General features: G+C 33.9%; 3 protein-coding genes across 4 annotated transcripts; 1 reads left to right on the forward strand and 2 right to left on the reverse strand.

The window, feature by feature from the left end:
- Positions 1–635: 635 nt before the first annotated feature.
- On the reverse strand, positions 636–5,315 carry LOC105829754. 2 transcript variants are annotated; one of them, XR_003625323.2, is made up of 3 exons: positions 5,155–5,314; positions 4,472–4,609; positions 4,266–4,398 (listed from the first exon to the last, which is right to left on the reverse strand). XR_003625323.2 is itself a non-coding variant. In XM_012668823.3 (2 exons), the coding sequence occupies exon 2, from the start codon at positions 4,410–4,412 to the stop codon at positions 3,216–3,218; it is 1,197 nt and encodes a 398-aa protein (XP_012524277.1). In that variant the 5' UTR covers positions 4,413–4,609; positions 5,155–5,315; the 3' UTR covers positions 636–3,215. The 2 variants fall into 2 exon arrangements, 1 of the variants encoding a protein (XP_012524277.1); XM_012668823.3 differs by having other exon boundaries at positions 636–4,609; positions 5,155–5,315.
- Positions 5,316–5,616: 301 nt separating this feature from the next.
- On the forward strand, positions 5,617–8,929 carry LOC105829749 (succinate dehydrogenase [ubiquinone] iron-sulfur subunit, mitochondrial). Its single transcript, XM_012668816.3, has 8 exons — positions 5,617–5,757; positions 5,902–6,076; positions 6,631–6,761; positions 6,862–7,005; positions 7,198–7,393; positions 7,490–7,591; positions 7,871–7,993; positions 8,639–8,929. The coding sequence occupies exons 2-8, from the start codon at positions 6,002–6,004 to the stop codon at positions 8,735–8,737; spliced, it is 870 nt and encodes a 289-aa protein (XP_012524270.1). The 5' UTR covers positions 5,617–5,757; positions 5,902–6,001; the 3' UTR covers positions 8,738–8,929.
- On the reverse strand, positions 8,767–15,042 carry LOC105829748 (nitric oxide synthase, salivary gland). The gene is made up of 14 exons (XM_012668815.3): positions 14,801–15,042; positions 14,235–14,371; positions 13,778–13,940; positions 13,562–13,653; positions 13,182–13,323; positions 12,914–13,053; positions 11,040–12,649; positions 10,800–10,969; positions 10,220–10,430; positions 10,026–10,113; positions 9,821–9,945; positions 9,577–9,722; positions 9,262–9,453; positions 8,767–9,123 (listed from the first exon to the last, which is right to left on the reverse strand). Exons 1-14 carry the CDS (start codon positions 14,903–14,905, stop codon positions 9,016–9,018), a joined length of 3,429 nt encoding a protein of 1,142 aa, XP_012524269.1. The 5' UTR covers positions 14,906–15,042; the 3' UTR covers positions 8,767–9,015.
- Between the last annotated feature and the right edge of the window lie 1,008 nt (positions 15,043–16,050).

The raw sequence follows: 16,050 nt of genomic DNA on the forward strand, positions 1-16,050 counted from the left end.
AAAATCCCCGGCAGCTCCTCCCATTTCCCCTATCGTCTTTCCAGGAAGAAGCGCACTACCAACTGTGAAATCCTTGGATTGGACAACGAATTTTACGTTGGACAATTAACTGCATTTTTCTTTTTTAAAACACGCAAAAATAGCGAAAACAAACTTATTTAACTTATTTTTTTATCCTTATTTCACCTTTTTTATTTACTAGCTTTTCACCTTTTTTAATTACTAGCGGCACATCTTTCAATTTTTTATTTATCCTTATTATTTCAAACTTTAAAAATAATAGCTAAAAAATTAACTCATCACATATTCATATAACGCTATAACTAAAATAATAATAACAAAGCTACAAGTATTAATTATAATATAGAAATTAATAATATACATAAAATTATAAATTGATTAATTGCTTATTGCAAAGAAAAAAATAACAGCTGTTTCAAAAATATACAGAGTTCCGTAAAATGCAATAATATATATGTTTAACATGTTTTAAGGATAAATATCATGCGTTTCACGAAACTAAAACACTGTAAAATATTAGAAAAATAGAAATTTTACTCTCACATCAAAACAGTAAAAAACAATTTAAATTATAGGAAACGTTGTCTATGATATTATTAATCAATAACGAAAAGTACACAATGTATAATTTATATATTGTATATTCCATACTCTATTGACACATGAGCGTGTATATACAAAGTCCCTCGTGAAAGAATTTCCTTTTCATTTTTTCATATAAAAAACTGAATCCTCCTGCTAACTTGTAGCACATTTTACATCGATTTTACGATCGTTAACGTACATAAATTCTCTATCTGTCTCGTCGCACGCTGAGATTTAATATTTAATTACTGACGCGTCTACCTTGCCTCAATAAATCAATTGCATGCAACATCGCATCTACAGTTGCTGCCTAACACACTCATCATTTACACGTGATAACAATTGCACCTATCAGGTTGACGAAGATTCGCTCGTCCTCTTTATATTTGCTTTCTTGGAGTGTAAAAAAATTTTTTTTAATCAACCTAATATGATGCTCAGTAATTAAATAATATAATTTTCTTTCGATATCTTCCTTTCAATATTTAAATAAGAAAATAATATAATCAAGTCGTTTTTTTAGAGAAAGAAAAATATAACTGATGAAGTCACTTTCTTCAATCAATCTTTTTTCTATCTATAAAAAAATTGTAATATTTTTTCTTAACTATATAAAATATATATAACTTAATTGAGAGATTAAATTCGGTTTGCACGTTGTCTATTACCATTATTGTATGTATAATAAAAAACGGATATACCAATTTTTCATAATTGCAAGGTCCATATTTTTATAAGCCAAGTATTTAAAAATCGCACAAATTAAGAATCCATAGACAGAAATTTAAGATATAAAATTCACAATTTAATTTAAAATTTCAAGATTTTTTTATACCAAATTTCTCTTTGTTTATTTTTACATTAATTTGATAAAATATACGCTTGTAGATGTTAATTTATGTTTAAAAATATAGAAGAATAAAGAGTAAGTTAGAAATATATATTTCTATTATTCATAGAAATTCAATAAGTGGCAGCTTTTATGGGTATTTAAATGAAAAAAATTTCGTTCACACAAATTATCTATAGTGTACTTGCCTTACATAGATTATCAGCATGTGGATTTCTAAGTTAAGGATTTCTATTCTTCTGGATTCTTATTTTGTCTTCAAATTCTTCTTTTAATTCTTTGGATATCTGTTCAAATTCTCAATAAATTGTTAAATTCTTGAGTTCTCAAGTTCATATATTTGTATGAACCAAAGAATAGTATCAATTTCAAAATTTAGGAATATATAACAGCTAAGTAAAATATAATTTATAAATAGGATATTCAAGAATTATTTAAGAATTTGCGCGCACGCACACGCACACGCACACGCACATACACACACACGCGCGCGCGCACGCATATACACACTTTAGAGCTTTAAATTTCTATATAATATGGCTTTAAATTCTTGAATAGCCCAAGTCTTTAAATTATACTTTATTTAGTTACTATTCGTAAATTTTACTATCACTTTATATTTCGATTAACTCCAAATTTCTAATATCAATTCGATATTCCATTACCTGTATTTACAATACATTTCATTTTTTAAGTTGTACCTAGATTTTCTGAATTTGCAAACCTAAATTTTTAGTTACTCTCATGTCCATAGATCACTAATCTAAATTCTTGGGCCTTTAGATCATATAAATCTCCAAATTTTGGAACTTTTTCAAAACTTTTTTTTTTTTAATGTGATCTCTCTTCTCTTTCAATCGTTGTACATTTTCTATAAATACTTTGTATATTAAAAGGAATCTCTAAAAGACATCGACAATTCAAGGACCTAAGGTCACAAAGCTCCAATCTATTTCCCTTGTATGTTTGTATTTCTTGTGAAGATTATTCCTTAATTAATATTATTTACAATATCTATATTTTAAATCTATAATTGTTGGAGTCTTTTATTCTTAGATACATGAGCAACAGAGGTTTAGATCCTTGAATTCGTTGATTTACGATTTTTAAGTTTTTATTTACAACTCATCATATTTCTTTTAACTTTCTTAGTCCCCTCCTCCCTCCTTACAATTTTGCTTTCTAAATATTCAAGTCTAAAATTGACCATATAGCTCTCATTAATTAAAAAATTAGAATACACAAATCTAAAGACCCAAAGATTACACAACTTCACTTACAAGGATTTAAAAATACAAAAATCTAAAAATTCGAGAATGTGAATCTCAAGGACAATTTTTTTACTCAAACGACTTTACATCCAGACGATGATATTCGCAATCAAATATTATTTACAATATGATTTTTGCATTTATGCAGATGGTTACATTCTTAGATTCTTAGATCTTTGGATTTTTAAATGAGCTAATTCTTTGAACTCATCAAAACCTTGGACTTTGCATCATAGTGCAACTGTAAAAATAATTGAATTATCTTGATCTCATTAGATCGCTTTAAATACGAAAGTTTCACATAATATAACTATAGTTCCACGAATGTTTGTTGCCGATACAAAATGTTTTGACAAATATATCATTAATTAGCCAAGGATCTAAGCCTCCAGAGGCGCACATGACTGCGTAGCCTTCCTTTCTACAGTCTCATGGCTGCCTAAACTGGGTTGGACGATTATTTACATAGTACACATTTACACGATATGTTACAATCTCTTCTTCGGCAGCGAGCCGAAGGCTGATAAAACGGTGGGTTTGGCGCTGGTGCCAGACGTGAGAGTCGTTAGGGTAGGTTGCGTAAGAAGTACCGTGGGTTTAGCAGTGACAGCGGCGGCAGCGGCTGCCGCGACTGCAGCAGCGGCAGCGGCACCGCCAGTCGCCACTTGGTCCCACTTACTTTTCCGTTTTTTGGCGTCAGCATTGTCGGATGCGCTGCTAGAGGAGCTGTTGGGCCGTTTCGCTGTACCGGATACAATCTCAATCTTCGTCTTCTCCTTGCGCGCCTTCTCGAGCTTGTCCATCTCTGTCTTCTGCACGAGGGCAAGTTCCTCGTAATACGAGTCCTTGCTCCATTTGAACGGATCGAACCTGTCCGGTGGATAATTGGTGCCCAGCTCGTTAATGCTACAAAACTGAATGAGTTTTTCATAAATGGAGGGATTTCGGAATTCCTTGCGCTGCTGAATCAGCATGTTCATGTCCAGCCCACCGCTTTCCATTTTCCTATAGAGCCGCGCGATCTTGTCCTGCAGTTCAAGGGGACATTGACCTGGTGGTTCCGGTGGTATCGTCACACCGTAAGAATCCCCTGCCTCGCCATTATCTGAAAGCAATTCTCCAGGACGCGAGGAGGGCGACCGACGCTCAACGCCACCGCCGACGGCGGTAGCAGCGACGGTGGTGGTGGCAGTGGCAATGTTGCTGCCAGTAGGGGCCGCAACCGGGAGACCATTCTCCTCGGGGCGTTCCGCGACCGTCACAGCAATCGCCGCGCCCGTCGTCGTCAACGACGATGATGACGACGACGACGACGACGATGGCACTGGCGGCAGCGACGGTGGCGGCGCAGCAACGGCCACCCCCTCGTCGTCGGAGACTACCGCATCGTCAAAATAAGAGACCAATCGTTGCACCTTTGTGGCCGCTTCCGGCAAGTCGCCGCTACTACCTGCAGCGGACTTGCCGATGGCGGGACTATGCGAGGCTGAACGGCCTCCAGATATGGGACTGGTGCCAGATCGGGCCTGGGGCTGACGACCGACTTGGGCATTATGCGGGGCGGCCCCCTTAGCGGGAGTGTTCGAATTCTCCTCCTGCAGGCGCTCGTCTTCCACCCCGTCCTCGCCCTCCGAGTCGGTATAGGTGGCCGTGAGAGATGCCAGAGCAACACTTTGTACAGACATGGTTAGTTGGCTTTGAGTGCCCGCCGTGCTACCAAGCGATATTTTGTGTGGGAACTCACCGGTCTGGCGTAGCGCGCGGCCTGGCCCAGCGCCCGGCCCGGCTCGTCAGCCACGCGAGGGCTTTAAGGCGCGGGGACAGGGAGAGGCTTTAATCGGCCTGATGGGCGCGTTGAGCTTTGCTCGCTTTTACTACGAACCTGAAATCAGACGAAAATGCTACTATCAATCTCTAGCGTACTAAGTAACAAAATGACCTTTCACATCCACATATAAAACACTTAACGCGAATAGATTTGTCTTGCCTCGTCTTCTTCGATGAAAAATATATACGCGATGCTTTAAACAGTATTGCAAGAACGTCGTAATCTTTATGGAAAATTTGTATCTAAACTCACACTAAACTTATTATACTTATCTTAGTATTATTTTCTTAACGTACAAACTTATATCTGTTGCACTCTCTTCGAAATCGATCTCGCGAATCGAGTTCAAATCAAGTTTACGAAAGTTGTTCTGAAATTTTGCCATGCATAACGCAATTAATAAATTCATTAAATCTTAACGTAAGTAACGATCAATAACGTTAACAGAGAGGTAAAACCGGCGTTTAAAAATGACACACAGACACGTTGGAACTACCGTATTCGTTCGTTCGAGATCAAGCTAATCTAGCGAGTGTGCAGGTTAGGATCCAACCGAATGACGATAATTCAACTATTAACGACGAGGAAGCTCCACTAACCTTAAACATTCAACGTCCACGTTCACCCCGGTTCAATCTGAACCTGCTCGTCCGCACATTATGATTAATTCTTGGCACAGTCGTACAAACAAATATTCAGAGTAAGATCAATCCGCCATCATATTGTGCGTTCCTTTCCCGATGTACTTTGCGCTTGCCTCGGGCACTGTTCGGCCGATGTCGGGCGTTTTCGGACCGAAATAATTCAATACGTTCACAAATATAATCAAATGGAACCAGATGAAGCCAGTGCGTCTGCGTCAATGACGAATCCACCAATCTGCGCGAAGGAGTCGTTGCCTTCTCTGTCTTGATTGGCTAAGCTAAAGTTTGGAATTTTTTTTATCAAACAAGATTTGGACCAATTTGGACGTCATTAGACAATTTTCGACCAATCCACTGCTTTTTGGACCATTTTGGACTAACAGCAAAAGATTTATATTCTATTATTATTTATTTTGTAGATTTATTAAGATAAAAATAATATATATATCTACAAATTATTAATTTAATTTGGCCTAAAAATGGTGGACAATGTCCAAACTTTTATTTGAGAAAAAACAAAATCCGTTACCAGTGTTGTGCGCTGGATTTCGAATAAAGGTATAATATATTTAATAAAATGTGTATGTTTCATGTATTATATATCATATATATCTTATACAACTTTACATATAATATAAACATTATAATTAGAATATATTAAATAATATTCAGTATATTCTAAAATACATATATGACTCTCAGGTTTCCCCAGCCTTTCCCTCCAACGTGCTCCAAGGATTGAAGCAATCAGACACGCAAGCAGGCAGGTCTTTGGCAGGTCTAGTTACATAATGCGGGCATCATGAACGTGTTGATACTGAATTGTTCAAAGATGGTCGGAATAATGCCGTACACTTGTAGAAATGCGCTACGTCAAGTGAGTGACTATGAAACAATAGACTTGCTGACATCTCCAAGACACTTTATGATCTTTCACCATGACTTTGCGATCAGTTTTTTGCCTACTGCAGGACGAATTTTCGTCATCTCTGGAATATATGTCATGGATATGTCACAAGAGTTATCAGAGAGTGACATATCTCTATCATTTCTCTTTCTCCTTATTTTATATTTAAGATAATATGGAATGCAGAAGTCCTTGATAATTAAAAATTACTTTCCTATAAATATGATAATCAATATGATAATTAATGTTAATATATACGAACTGTCCCTCTGGATAACTAAGTCTGTCAAAAATATATTTTGCAAAGTTTTTATTACAAATTTTGCCAACAAACTTTTGCAGCAGATATAAAAGATATGATGACTGATTTTTTGTACAAAACTATGTAAAATTTGCCATTTTGTAGTTATTTAAATGAAATATATTTCTCTAATTTGTTGCAATATTTTGTTCAAATTTGCTGGCAAACCATTGTTAATATTTTGTATATCAAATTTAACTTGAGATTATCTTAAATTTCATAGGTCAGAGCTTTGCATACTACAGCAGTTCAAAATGCTGAAGCCAGGGTCAAGACTTTTTCAATTTATCGTTGGAATCCAGACAAACCAGATGAGAAACCATATATGGAAAAATATAAAGTAGATCTGAAAACGTAAGTCTTGTTTTATTAAATGTATTTTTTTAATTGTTATTTTGGGGGGGGGGTTAACACACACACACACACATATGTGTGTACATATATAATTTTTTAGTTGTGGTCCAATGGTACTGGATGCTCTAATCAAGATTAAAAATGAAATTGATCCAACATTGACATTCCGTCGTTCTTGCCGTGAAGGTATCTGTGGATCCTGTGCTATGAATATTGGAGGAACAAACACATTGGCATGTATCAGGTACCATGTCACAATGTATACATATGTTAATGCTACTTAATCCTTAAGAATATAAATTTATAATTTTCTTGACTTTTACATCTCAATCATATGTGGAAATTAATTGTTCAAGTATCTAAATATTTCCTAACCATGTAAATTTTATTAGTGAAAATCACAAATATATCAATCACTAAATTGTTTGTTATGCAGCAAAATTGATAAGAATACAAGCACGACATGTGAGGTTTATCCTTTGCCTCACATGTATATTGTTAAAGATCTGGTGCCGGATTTAAATAATTTCTATGAGCAGTATCGTAGCATACAACCGTGGTTGCAACGCAGAGACACAAAGGAGACTGGGAATCAACAGTATTTGCAGAGTGTAGAAGACCGTAAAAAATTGGTGAGTGCGCGCGACTGTATTTATTGGTTTGCTATTTTACAGTTACATCTTTGATCTAAAACTAAATATATAATCCTATTTTTTATTGATGCATAGGATGGTCTCTACGAATGTATTCTCTGTGCTTGCTGCAGCACTTCTTGCCCATCCTATTGGTGGAATGGTGATAAGTATTTAGGCCCTGCAGTACTTATGCAAGTAAGCACATCCTGATGTTTTTTAAATATAATATTATGTAACGAAATAATAATCACCAAACGATTTAAAGAAAAATAACAAATAAGAAATCCATTAAGAACTTGAGTACATTAAACAAAACTAGATATCATGATTTTCTTTCTAATAAGTGATTTTACATATATTAATCAAAATAGAATATATGTAATATTATTTGATATACTGAGCCCAACGTCATAAAATGTTTCCCTCGTACTATTTCTTTCTTAGGCCTTTCAACTATTATTATTTTCTTATTAGGCTTATAGGTGGATTATTGATTCGCGAGACACTCAAGCAAAGGAGCGTCTAGAAAAATTGAAGGATCCATTTTCCGTTTACCGTTGTCATACAATCATGAATTGCACGCGGACCTGCCCAAAAGTGAGTTTAAGTTACATTGCTTCAACTAAATGGCAATATAAGTAATTTGTAATCGTATGTTCTTTTCTTATATTTAGCATTTTTCCTATTTTATGTTTAACAAATGTAATCTTTACTATTTAAAAAAATTTAATTGCTGCAAATATTCAAAATACATTGCAATGAATTCTTACAATTTGACTTGAAATAAATTCTAAATAGATTCAAATGAATGTAATAGCAATCATATATTAAACTCTAATTAATAACGTACAGATTATTAATAATTTATTTTGATGATTACTTTTAGATCTCGATTATTATTAACGCGTACTTTTCTAATCAATCAATGCATTTCACATATTCCTCGTTTTTCTTACATTCTTTTATATATTTGATAAAATTACAAATAGTGCTTCACAAATGTGAAAGAAGAAATAATGAGAATAAAATAATTATTCAAAATGTGGCAATTAGACAAAGTAAAAGACAAATAGTAATATGCAATGCAATTTTCAAGAAAGTTAAAAAATAATTGCAAAATTTAGAAAATAACAGTTTTAATTTAATAATTAACAAGAGTGTTAATTTAATTTTAGTTTTAATTTAATTCATTATTCCAAAGGTTGAAAATTTGTTGAATTAAAGCACAAACATATTTTACAGGGTCTGAATCCTGGAAAAGCGATAGCAGAAATAAAAAAGCTGTTGGCTAATTTTAGCCAGAAGCCACAACCGGATCTCGCCGCATCGGGATCTTCATAGTTAAAGGAATATTAAGTAGAATTAATGAGTTGTCTTATACACTTGTCTTATGTATTACTACGTGCAGCGAACATGTATTCAGCGTGATTTCATACGACCGGCGAATCCATCAAATAGCAGATAAAATGGTCTAGCAATCGAGAGATTAATCTCAAGCACTACTTGTAAATAAAAGAAGCTTAGCATACAGAATTATGTTATATGCAATAATTATTAATGCAATAGCAACCCTTTGAACGAAAATTATTCTTGAGTTATGTTTTAGCAGTTTAATATTTTTATGGCTCAGCGGCCATCCGGATCCTGGCGGTCTCACGCGATCGATTATGCACCTCGGCAGTGCGTAATGTTATACCGAATATGTCTTCGTGGTAACGATTTTCATCCTAAAAGAATTATACAATGAAACGTTTAAGTGCAACAGCATATTTGTTGGCTAGATATATATATATATATATATATATATATATATATATCTCTCTCTCTCTCTCTCTCAAGAAAAGAATAATGAAAGATATATATACCCTTAATGATAACATGTATGCTTGGACTTCTTTGTCAGTCATTTGGCTGTGCGTTTGTATGATTTGTTTCAAGGTTTGATAAACGTCTTCCGCCATTGTGCAATCTCCGCAAACGTAAAAGTGGCCGCGCTCATACACTACCATAGGGTAAATTTGAGATGCTTCCGCTTGGATCAAATCTTGCACATAGGTCTAACATTTGTATAAGATGTAAACTTAAGTTCCTACATTTCTTATGTATTTAATATTTACGGATAATCTTTGTGTCTCCACACAAGATTCTTAAATTACAAAGTAGTATACATATTAATATACCTTTTTAATACCAGGCTCTCGAGACAATGCTAAAAATACCTTATCCAAAACACCGACCTCTAACATTTCTTTTTTCTCTTGCCTGTATAGATCCAAAGTCTTTTGACGACAGCCAAAGAAAAGCCAAATCTTACCGAATTTTTGATCTGCAAAAGTATCATGTATTTATATAGTGTCATAAGAATATTTTATATTAAAGCTAAGTGCATCACATATAAAGAGGTATGTATAAAAATATCCGTACTTTGCTGAAGTTTCATTTGAGCAAATCGATGTTGCCAGAAACCTCGGAAAGGAGCAATCCCAGTACCTGGCCCCACCAATATCATTGGTGCTTCAGTTTGTGTCGGCATATAAAAGTTTGGTGCGCTTAAATATTAATAATTATTATTCAATGTAAAATTTATAAGTTATAATTTTAATTAATGTAAAAATAATATGTTTCTTACCTTCGTACGAACACATACAACAACTCTCCTTCAGATATTTCCCATAGATAATTGGAGCAAACGCCAAAATGTACTGGCCCAGAACCGTCTAGAATCGATTTCGGAAATATAGCCGAAAATATGTCACCATCAAATTAAATGTAAATAAAATTCTTCAGCATAAGGGAGAAAAAAAATTAAAGGCTTATAAATACTTTGCGTTTGATATTGCACTACTGCGACTGTTAAGTGTATTTGCCCCGGGTGCACAAGTGGAGAAGATGAGATGCTGTAGAATCTTGGTTGTAAAGGCGTTAGATGAAGCAGAAGCAACGGAGCAAATGGAGTCACCGATGGAAATTCATCCAAAACTTCGGCCAAATTAGGAAATTTCCAATGTCTCCAATCCTCGTAAGCCGCCGGATCCTATTCCAAGAAGAAGCTTTTAAGTTTCGCTATAAATTTCGCTATTTTTTACACATTATGTGTTTATACACTGTGTTAAAACAAATTGAATTTATATAACCCTCTCTCCCACTGCGTTTCAATGTTTTTTAGATCTTCTATAATTTTTATCCAGTTTTTAAATTAGATTAATTAAATACATTTAAAAATTAGTATGAAATGAAGAATTAATTACGAAGAAAGATTAATTATTTTTGAAATATATTTTGAAATATTTTCTTTTACTTTTTAAGTATTTTTATCTCGATATCTTAATTTTTCATTAACTGTTTCCAAAATTTACTACATTTCCTTACAGGAAACAGTTACGTTATATATTTACATATTTACAGAGGCCAGAAGATCAAGTTGCGTCCGTTCTTTTGCATTTGTAGCTATCGAGGCAAAATATCTTAACAGATTTGGCGTAGGAGGCGTCGTGATGTCCAAAAATCGTGTTAACAACATCCGTAAGGAATTTGGTAAATATCTATCATGTGGTATCCATGTTTTTACAATTCCTAGAAAAAGTCACCATTATTAGTTAATTGTAATATAAAAAAGAGGGAAATTTTTTAAAATTATATTCACCATTGGGAGTATGTGCTTGTTTCTGCACTTGCAATTCGATTGATACATCAGCATCGAAAGTAGATTGCACGCGTTGCAAGATTCTCTCCACAAGGTCTGCTCGATTGCACGCGAATACACCCAAGTGATCCCCAGGTTTATAAGAAATATCCATGCCTACTATGTCGTCCAGTTCCAGAAGCAATGTCGTTCCGCTGGACTCGTCTCCGCTCAAATTGGTTCTTCGAAGCATATTACACATTGTCACGTTTCTATTGTGGCATTTGCTTAATGCTTTGGCGATCGGTTGAGGCTCAGCTTCTACGAAACGAACTGTGGCTGCAGACAACGCTTCAGAACCCAGAGACAAAGCTACTTCCAATAACGTATCATCATCGTCCAAACAGAATGTTTCGCACGCGATCGCGAAGATATCAGCTGCCCACTTCCGGAAGGTCTGCTCCTGTCCACACATCTCGTCACCTTGGGCCAAACGCGCCAATCGTTCTCCACCTAATTCGCCTAACAAGTTGTCGACATAGCGACCAAAAGCACAAAAGTTCGGATATGCGGACGATCCTAGAGCAAACACGGCGAATCGGACATTGCTGAGGGGTCCGAAGGTATCCTCGGTTTGTGATTCCGTCGTAGAACCACGCATGGAATCTAGTCGATCCAATTTCTTCGATCCACTCACTTCCGTTTGACTGTTAGCTTTGATAAATGATTTCGAGGTCGCTAAACTGATTTTATTCTCGCTGTTTATATATGCGTCGTTCATTTTCATCGCGTATAAGTTTTGCGCGAATACTTCTCCATTTTCTGGTGGATCACCGTTTCCGAAAGTAGAAGTTACCACCAGCAGCAGGGCTTCGTGTTCTATGTTACTAATGTCGTATTCATCCATGCAAAGTACCTGGGAATGAAAAGCGTGACCTAGTAACTCACCCAACTTTTCCGCATACATTTGAGACGTGCCAGTTTCCGTGGCAAATAGCACGGTCGCTTTTATTCGACGTGATAACGCTCGTCCAAACAGCTTGGATGTAAATTTCACGGCTCTCGCAATCTGTTTGAAGTGAAACTTTCGTCTTGGTTTTTTTGATGTTGATTTTTTGTCGCGCCCTTTCTTCCATACATGAGTTTTCCACGCTGGATCCTGAGCGTCGTAAGAAGGTTTTAAATGATAAAGCGCCATTTCCTGATGAAATACCGGCGTAGCGGATCCAGATATTGGCGGCACGATCCACAGCCAATCTGCGGGACAGCCGTTTCGTAGACGCATCTCATTTTCATAATGTTTCATGAAAGATTCTGAAGCGGTATGATGATCTACGATCGTCACGTTCTTCATCTGAAAGCTATGCAGTACTGCGACGTTAGCTTCTATCATCGCTTTATCTTTCCACAACGATATAGATGTCCTTGTGTCTAGACCCATGTTCGTCGCTATTGTCTCGAGCATGTTATATCTTTGAGCATCGCATAAATCTCTGGAGCCAATCTCGGTGCTCATGTACCAGCCGTTAAAAGGTGCCGCGGTGAATACTAAACCACCACAATCGAAAACCATTCCAGACACGGCTGGGACAGCAAACCACTTGAGACCCAATTTTTCAAACCAATCGTACCTATTGTTCAAATATATTGCATGTATTTATCATATAATAAGAGTGATCTCCTTCAACAAATATTACTACACATAATATTGCGTGATTTTTTCATTAATTGTTAAGTGTATAAAATTTGAGTAACGACATTTTAAAAAAGGTGCAATTAAGACAAATAAACTTAACATAAAACTTTTATGTTGCTCGTAATAATTAAATATCTTTTACCAAATAAATTAAAATTAGACCTTTTTAGAGATTTTACATTGTTTAACAAAAACTTACGTAGGATGACTAAGAGATACTTCGAGTACCAAGTCACTAGGAATGTCAAAGTAATCTGGATCGTGCCCATTAGCAGATAGAACCAATGGCAATATGTCGAATCTGGTTCGTGTACCTTTCCACCCTAATTTCATGCAAACCTATCAACAAAAAGTAATTTTTTGTTAAATTATTTTCAAAATGTATTTTTTTTTATTAAAAAGTTTTTTAAGAAATTAAATATTTTTCTGGTTAAAAAGCTTCCATAAATATACATAAATATTCTGACCTCTGTGAATTCAACATTAGCAGGATCGCCGAGAATAGTACCATCTGGATTTTTGTATCCTGCATAATTGATCAACTGCTGATTCCATACTCTGTAATCGTGTTTCCCATCAGTGCGTTGTGGAAATATTGTTATCGCAGACCTGAAAAATTGTGCATAAAAAATATTTAAATATACATCTAGCGCGTAAGTATATCTGATAGTTTTTGAAATTCTCTATAATTTACATCTCTTTGTTTTTTTATAACTTTATTTACGATATAAATTAAAAAGAATAATTCGCTATTCTGATTTATATTGTATCTTTAGATAACAAAAAATTTAGACACAATTTATACATTATAAGATTAATATAAAAAACCGTTATAATTATACTTTACCTGATATTTCCTTTATTCGTACCATACTTGATGTGATTGCATAAAGCCTCAAACATGCCGCTAGTAGTTGTAACATAACGGCAGTCGAAAACCTACAAATGCATGCATTTATAAACAATAAATCGATAAATATATAATTTGTGAAACATTTGAAATATTGAACTATTCAAGTTTTTTTTTCATAAAAGTACGAACAAGTTACGATGTAAAACAAACCTGTAGCTTTGACCATTGTATACGACCAATGCATCTCACAGCATTTCGCCAAGCTAACTTTGCGCCGAACACTAGTTCTGTCTCCGTTAACTGATATGTACCAGTAGACAAAACTTCTTTCTGCACACTCTCCAAACGTGCACGATGACCGTCACTATTTAATCTAAAAATTCAAATGTGAAGAAAAAACTCTGATAAAAAAATTTTCATATAATTTTTCAAAATTTCTATATTTATTTACAATTCTTTATAACTTTTTAAAAAATTTTCAGATATTGTATACAAATCTTAGATTTTATAATTTACACACATAAAAAATTCTAAGAAAAAATGTAGACTTTTTCAGTCTTTTTGTGAAAAGTGTAGATACTAATTCATATGAAAATGGTAAAATAAATTTTCAATACTCAAGATTTAGAATACATTTAAAGAATATATATTATAGCAATTTTAATACCTTCTGATGGAAGTAAAATATTGCTCTAGAAAATCAGTAGCGTGAACTAAGATTTCTTCTTTTGTGCGTGGCTCTGTTCCATGAATTGGTAGCTGCATTATACTACCAAGACAAACTTGGTTCGAACAAAGGGTTTTCTAAAAAAATTATTTAATATAATTTTATTTTTATTGTTTACTAAATAAATAAATATATAACATATCACACACGAGAATATTTTTATCTTTTTAAAAGAACAAATTATCTCTTTTATTCATATCATGTTTATTATTATATTAATTTTGATTATTTTATTTTAATAATTATTAAAATAAATTTGGTATACATTTGTTTACATAAAAAAATTATACAAAATTAGAGCAGAAAAGAATTTCTTAATTATCAAAAGAAAATTAAATATTTTGAGGGAAACAAAGCTTTTCTGAAAAATTATGTTCTTGCTTTCAATTTTTACTTTTGTTATATCAATTCTTAGTCAATTCCTAAAAAATTTCATTAGTTACTAAATATTACTTTAATCTGGTCATCTTGTCAATCATAAATATTAAAAATTTTTTCCAAAATACCTCGGCATTTCTCACGTGCAAAGAATCAAACGCCTCTGTCTTATCCGCAAGATTCCTGAGTTTCGTCGGCTTTCTTTGATGAGGCGTTCCGTCGTGGTCTTTCATTTTGCGTTTTACTGTTTAACTGTTCCTGCCTACCAGACTGACGACAAGTGCGATTATAAGGAGGAAAGGACGAGAGGACGAGAACGCAGAGATGACACAACGCAGCATCTCACGTGCCGTCATCTCACATGCGCCAGCATGCGCAACATTGATCCATTCCGCTTGTCCTCGGGACGTTTGCGGGATCAATCAACGAGCAACAAACTTCTCATGTTGAAATTAAAATTTATAACAAATGTGCGATCCACAATCTATCGTTCCATACATTAATATTGTTCTTCTTTTATTTTTAATACTGTGATAATATATATATGTGCATATGATAAATAGCAATTAAAAAATTGCTACAACTGACAATATTTTGTCATATAAAATTATTTAAAAAATGATTTTATCAAAAGTGGAATATCTGAATATATTTTAAATCTGTAGATACAAAAAAGTGTAAAAGAGCATTAATGTGTAATTTTTTTCTTTAAGGTCATTACTTTCGAAATCTTTAAAGATACACTGACTTTTTTACACTTTTTTATTTTTTAAATTATTAACACTTTGTATAAATTATATTGTTTAATGTATAAACACAAAATCGAAATTTTTCCTATATCTAATTATTGAATTCTTTACATCAGCTATTAACAAGATATACCAAAAAAAATACAATATTCTATTTATTTAGTATACCAAAGTAATATTATATTATTTATGAAGGACCGCTGATCCCATGCTAACGCAAGCACGACCAATAGAGCACTAGAAAATTATATTTTGAAATAACAGTCCGTGTAAATATAATTGAATAGATTTTTAATCTCTCGATTCTCTCCGCTTTTCTTATCACCTTTTGTTCTTTTCTATTGAGCGAATAAAAGATTATAAAAACGAACAAAAGGCAATAAAGAAATCGGAGAGAATAGAAAGATTAAAAATCTGTTCAATTGATTGCATTTTTATGGAGTTATTTAAAAATGTAATTTCCTAATTTTTTAATATTTTTTTCCTTGAACAGCGAGTTTAAACGTAAAACAACAATTTCTTTATCATTTTTCAATCTCTATATATATAAAAAATAAAACTATTAAAAATAACAAAGTTATGTATATATATATTTTTTTTAATTTTGTAACTCACCTATTTATGATGAA

Source organism: Monomorium pharaonis, chromosome 4 (assembly GCF_013373865.1).
Source record: "Monomorium pharaonis isolate MP-MQ-018 chromosome 4, ASM1337386v2, whole genome shotgun sequence".
Lineage (NCBI taxonomy): Eukaryota > Metazoa > Arthropoda > Insecta > Hymenoptera > Formicidae > Monomorium > Monomorium pharaonis.

What these genes read in the sequence shown, in the direction of transcription:
- LOC105829748 (XM_012668815.3), bottom strand. Translation starts at nt 14,905, where the DNA reads ATGAAAGACCACGACGGAACGCCTCATCAAAGAAAGCCGACGAAACTC. An exon ending in TCAAATGAAACTTCAGCAAA is followed by an intron (nt 9,723 to 9,820) that starts GTACGGATATTT and finishes ATACTTTTGCAG; the next exon opens with ATCAAAAATTCGGTAAGATT. An exon ending in GAGAGCCTGGTATTAAAAAG is followed by an intron (nt 9,454 to 9,576) that starts GTATATTAATAT and finishes TACAAATGTTAG; the next exon opens with ACCTATGTGCAAGATTTGAT.
- LOC105829749 (XM_012668816.3), top strand. Translation starts at nt 6,002, where the DNA reads ATGAACGTGTTGATACTGAATTGTTCAAAGATGGTCGGAATAATGCCG. An exon ending in AACACATTGGCATGTATCAG is followed by an intron (nt 7,006 to 7,197) that starts GTACCATGTCAC and finishes TTTGTTATGCAG; the next exon opens with CAAAATTGATAAGAATACAA. An exon ending in GCACGCGGACCTGCCCAAAA is followed by an intron (nt 7,994 to 8,638) that starts GTGAGTTTAAGT and finishes CATATTTTACAG; the next exon opens with GGTCTGAATCCTGGAAAAGC.
- LOC105829754 (XM_012668823.3), bottom strand. Translation starts at nt 4,412, where the DNA reads ATGTCTGTACAAAGTGTTGCTCTGGCATCTCTCACGGCCACCTATACC.